The sequence below is a fragment of the Mus pahari genome, chromosome 23, assembly GCF_900095145.1.
Source record: "Mus pahari chromosome 23, PAHARI_EIJ_v1.1, whole genome shotgun sequence".
In the NCBI taxonomy this organism is placed as follows: Eukaryota; Metazoa; Chordata; class Mammalia; order Rodentia; family Muridae; genus Mus; species Mus pahari.
In genome coordinates, this window is record NC_034612.1 from 20177519 (window position 1) to 20182925 (window position 5407).

The window sequence follows — 5407 nt, forward strand, 5'->3', positions numbered from 1 at the left end:
CCTCTATGGGGCATATAAAGTTTGCAAGACCAAGGGGCCTCTCTTCCCAATGATGACTGAATATGCCATCTTCTGCTACATATGCAGCTAGAGATACGAGCTCTGGGGGTACTGGTTAGTTCATATTGTTGTTCCACCTATAGGGTTGCAGACCCCTTCAGCTCCTTGGGTACTTTCTCTAGCTATTTTTGGTTTTTAGAGACAGGTGTAGCCCTGGCTGTCCTGGAATTCACTTTGTAGACCAGGCTGGCCTCAAACTCAGAAATCCACCTGCCTCTGCCTCCCAAGTGCTGGGATTAAAGGTGTGTGCCACCATCGGCCGGTGTACTGCTTATTTATTATTTAGCTTTTTGAGACAGGGTTTCACCGTGTAGCCCTGTTTGTCTTGGAACTTGCTCTGTAGACCAGGCTGGCCTCCTACCTCTTCCTCCCAAGAACTGGGACAAAAGGCATGTGCCACCACTGCCTGACTTGTATATACTGTTCATACAAAATCTTCTAATCACTTTTCCATGCTGTAAAACTTTATTTTTAAAGATATTTTGTTTTTTTATTTGCATGAGTGTTTGGCCAGCATGTCTGTTTGTGGCATGTGCATGAAGTAGCCACGGGGTCCAGAAGAGGGCGCTAGATTCCCTGGAACTGGAGATACAGGCAATTGCATGTCACCAAGTGGATGCTGGGAATCAAGCCCCTGTCCTCTGGAAGAGCAGCCAGTACTCTTAACCACTTCCAGCCCCAGCTGTAAAATTCTTATTCCATCCACTTTACTTTCTGTAGACTTTAGCCTCACAGGGGACCCCCCCACTCTTTGATCCCCATGATTTCTCGCTACATTCTTTTTTTTTTGTTTTTGTTTTTGTTTTTTTGTTTTGTTTTGTTTTTTTCAAGACAGGGTTTCTCTGTGTAGCCCTTGCTGTCCTGGAACTCACTCTGTAGACCAGGCTGGCCTCAAACTCAGAAATCCGCCAGCCTCTGCCTCCCAAGTGCTGGGATTAAAAGCATGCTCCACCACGCCCTGCTCTCTCGCTACATTCTTATAGTCACTTGGCAGATATTCCTATTGTTGAGATCCTCTAATTGGTATATCGATAAGGGCTTTTTAAGGCTATGCCAATTGTCACACGTGATACCACCTTAGAGTTTAAACACCACGCCCCCTCACTCCCACACACCACATCACGGTTGCGGGAAATATTCAAAAAAAAAAAAAAAGAACCTCTGCCAACTCTGAGCGGGGGCCAGGCCAAGCTCCCTCACTCCTGCAGCCACCAACTCTCTGAGGCTAGCCCCCGTGCCATATGATCCCTCCAGCCCTTCGAGGTCTCTAGGAGGGGGGTGGGTGGGACGTCTTCCTCTCGCTTCCACGCATTGCCCCACGCACCCCTGGTTAGCCATCTCAACACCTAATTACCCGGCAGAATTAAGACTCTTAAGCTTATAGTTAACCGATTAGATTTATGTAGTAATAATATCACATTTTACAAGATGCCAATACAATAATTTCAGAGCCAGTTGATAAAACTTTAACCCAATTATTCTAACCTTAAGATAGCACCATGTCTGCCTCCATTCTCATTCTTCTCCCTCCTCTCTCCTGCGACCAACTGACTGACCTCTCTATCTGTCCCCCAAACTCCTAGCTCCGCCTCCCTTTTCCTGTCCAATCACAGGCCTGCCCCTGCCCCTGCCCTAATGTGATTGGACAGAGAATATCCTGTAACACATCACCACAAAGCAGGCAGAGCCCATTGCTCTGACCAGTGCCCTGACACTACCATACCAAAAGGTTGGTCTCTACACTGACTCCAAATACACACACACCACATCCTCTGCTCTCATGCCTGCCTTTAGCAAGAGAGGGGATCTCTCCCTTCACAAAAGACACTTATAATTAATTGCAAATTAATCTACAAACTCAATTAGGCCATTAGCTTGCCTCTGGCAGCGGTAGTTGTCCACCTCTGGCAGCCGTAGCTAACCACCAAAGTATCCCAAGGCGTAGGGCGCTTGACAAGCCAAGTTAAAGGGAATCTGCTGCTGGCTAAGACTAAGCTCAAAAGTGGCTGCAGACCCTAACTCTAGGACTAACCCTCTGATGACCCTCCTTTCTTTGTTCCTACTCTCCTAGGACCAACCTCTATAAACAAAACCGCACAACTGGACGCCTCCCTGTCTTTTGCATCACTCCTGGACTGAGCGACAGACGGCCTTGACTTGAGAACTCTCAGGACGGCGTCTCTGTGCCTCCCACTACCGTGGGCCACTCCTGAAGAGCCATGCTTCGCCTTTGGGTTTTCTGTCTCTTCCTGTTCCCTTGTTCCTCTGCCTACTCGGACAGCTGGATGCCCCTTGTGAACCTCACGCAACGCCTCCTCCGCGAGGCTAACTCTTCCTTTTCTTCCAACTGCTGGGTCTGCTTATCCATCCAAACCCAGCGCTCTTTAGCCATGCCAGCCCCACTAAGGACTTGGACAGAGACACCCATGAAACTTCGTATCATGTACTCGGCCCGGAGCCTCTCCGGCCCGTACCCTATTACCGACCTTGAGAGACGCCTCCAGAATTTCCAGCCATTGACTCCTCACTCCTCTTTCGTCAACCCTGACCAGCGGGCCATTGCTTTCCTTCAGATCACCAGCGCGACAGGCATACTTCCGATTCTTTCTCGGATCACCTCGGTGAGATACCCCGATGACCACGTCTACGAATCTGCCCAACGTCCCATATGGGGATCACTCTCCACCCAAACGATCCTCACTTCCCAGGCTCCTCTCTGCATATCCCGCTTCTTCAAGGATTCAAACCATGCCACCTTCGTGGGCAAACTCCCTGCCTCTCTTTGCAATCACACCTTTCAGCTCTCCCCCTCGGCCAACCACCAATCCATAGATCTGTCCTCCAGCTATGCATTCGCCCCGCTAATGGCCATGCCAGGGACTAAATGGAGAAACCCCTTACGCTTTTCAGGACCTCCTTCCCTGAACTCAGGGACGCCTCACCACTCCTGCCCGATAGATGACATCCACTGCCACACCTACCCCACCACCCCCTGGAGGTCCTGTCCTTCCTTCCCCGCTAGCACCTGCTATAATTTCACCCTATTCGAGCCTGACAATGCGAGCCGCCCTATTACCCTGTCCGTGGACACCACATACTTCAAGATTAAACTCCAGGGACACAAAGACCCCTATCCCCTCTTTCAGTACCAGCCCCTCATGGGGGCAGCCCTCTCTGGACAATATTCAATCTGGGAGTATGAACCCACTGTTATGAAAAACGGCGGTATCACTCCAAATCTCTTCTCCCACCTTGTCTCCTTAACGTACTCCTTCTGCCTCAACTCCTCCGGCGTTTTCTTCCTCTGTGGAAACTCAACTTATGTCTGTCTCCCGGCCAATTGGTCCGGCGTCTGTACCCTTGTCTTCCAATACCCGGATATTGAACTCCTTCCTAACAACCAAACCATATCTGTCCCGCTTTTTGCTACAGTTCCCTCCTCTGTCCCCGCTTCTCGCCGCCGGAAGCGGGCCCTTCCTCTCCTTCCTCTCCTCGCCGGCCTGGGCATTGCCTCTGCCCTGGGGTTAGGCATCGCGGGTCTCACCACCTCAACCGTGTATTTCCAACAGCTTTCCAAGGCTCTCTCTGACAGCCTAGACGAAATAGCCACCTCCATCATCAGCCTCCAAGACCAAATAGACTCGCTGGCGGGTGTCGTTCTCCAAAACCGCAGAGCTCTGGACCTCATTGTGGCTGAGAGGGGGGGCACCTGCCTCTTCCTGCAGGAAGAGTGCTGCTTCTACATAAACCAGTCCGGGGTAGTCCGGCACGCGGCAAGGAAACTTCGAGAAAGGGCCTCGGAACTCGGCACAAGCTCGAGCCCTTGGATCCAGTGGCTGGGGCTGGGACCCTGGCTGCCCTCTTGGTTGACTTCCCTCATGGGTCCCATTCTCTTTATCCTAGTACTGCTGGTTTTCCGGCCTTGTCTTCTTAACTGCCTGACTCATTCTGTATCGCGGCGAATGAGTTCTTTCATTCACACCACCACCGAAGGGCATGTGGACAAGATCCTTCTGCTTCGAGAGTCCCAGTACAAGAGACTTCCCCAAGAGCCCCCGGAGGAGGATGCCGTCTAGCAGGGAGGAGCTACATGAACCATAACCGACCTCCACCCCGACTCTATCTATGGATCTGTAGAAAAGAACACCCATCCGTGTTAGCCACAGCCTTGCCGCTTGGAAGAACTAGTCCATTTTGCTTAAATGGTGGGAGTTTTCCCCAAACCACAGTAATCGTTCTAGGTTTGTTTTTCTAGATGCCTGACACCGCTTGCCCCCTGATAGTGGCTGGCCATTGGAGATGTTTATGATGTTTATGATCACCTACACACTCCAGTCACGCTGGTTCATGACTCTTTGATCACATTCAACAACAGAAGCTTTTGACACACCCCCCCTCCATATTTGCTTCCCAGTTTGTTAGCAGACAGTGAGTTTTCTGGTTTCCCCCCCGATCTGGAGTCCTCCCTTTCCAAGGTTTATCTCAGATTAAACCCGTCCTGTTGTAGAAACTGCCTAAGTCCTTGTTTGCCCCACTCCCACCTTGGGCCTTGCAGCCACCACCCTGGGGGCTTCTGAACCGAAGGAACTTGTCTGAATGGTGCTGGCTCCCCAGTTCCAGAGACTAGGCGAAGCCTCGAATACATTTCCTTTCCTTCTGCTGCAGCCAAGTGAGCAAAACAAGAATTTTCTAGAAAGCTAAATTTACTTAATTTACAAGCAACTCTATTATTTCGAGAGTGGCCTGTGGTCTTACCTCATGCCACATGACCTTCCTGTTAGGGGGAGAATGTCCCCCCATAGGCTCCAACGGTGGAATCCTGAGTCCCCCCCCCCCTTGTAGGCAGAGCCTTTCTCCCTAGGTTTAGGGGGTGTGGCCATGATGGAGGAGGTGTGCCTCTGGAGATGAACTTTGAGAACTTAAAGAGGAAGGGCACTCTGAGTTTACTATCTCTGCCTTGTGCTTGTGGTTCAAGCCTTCAGCTTCTGCTTCTTCGGCTTTATCTGCCATTTGCTGCATGTTTCCCCGCTTTGGTCATGTTTTATCACAGCAATCAAAGAGTAATACAGACAGCAACAGCACTGATATTTTATCCAGCATTCTTTTCTTTTCTTTTGTTTTCTTTTCTTTTCATGAAATGCCAAGGTTGGACCTAAACTCACAGCGATGCTCCTGCCTCAGCTTCTTGAGTACTGGGACCACAGGAACAGATCACTGCACTTAGCTCTAGCTTTTATTTATTTATTTGTTTATTTGTTTGTTTGTTTGTTTATTTATTGGTCAGAGTCACAAACTGGTTTCTATTCCTGCACAAACATCATGACCAAAAAAGCAAGTCGGGGAGGAA

The 5407-nt window shown here is 50.0% G+C and overlaps 1 protein-coding gene across 1 annotated transcript in view; it reads left to right on the forward strand.

Annotated features, from left to right (window-relative positions):
• Positions 1–4550, forward strand: part of LOC115063089 (syncytin-A) — a 9039-nt gene extending 4489 nt beyond the window's left edge. The window contains exon 3 of the mRNA XM_029533886.1: positions 2132–4550. Coding sequence (XP_029389746.1) covers positions 2280–4136 — 1857 coding nt within the window. The 5' untranslated portion in view covers positions 2132–2279 and the 3' untranslated portion in view covers positions 4137–4550. The remainder of the gene's footprint in view (positions 1–2131) is intronic.
• Positions 4551–5407: the final 857 nt, after the last annotated feature.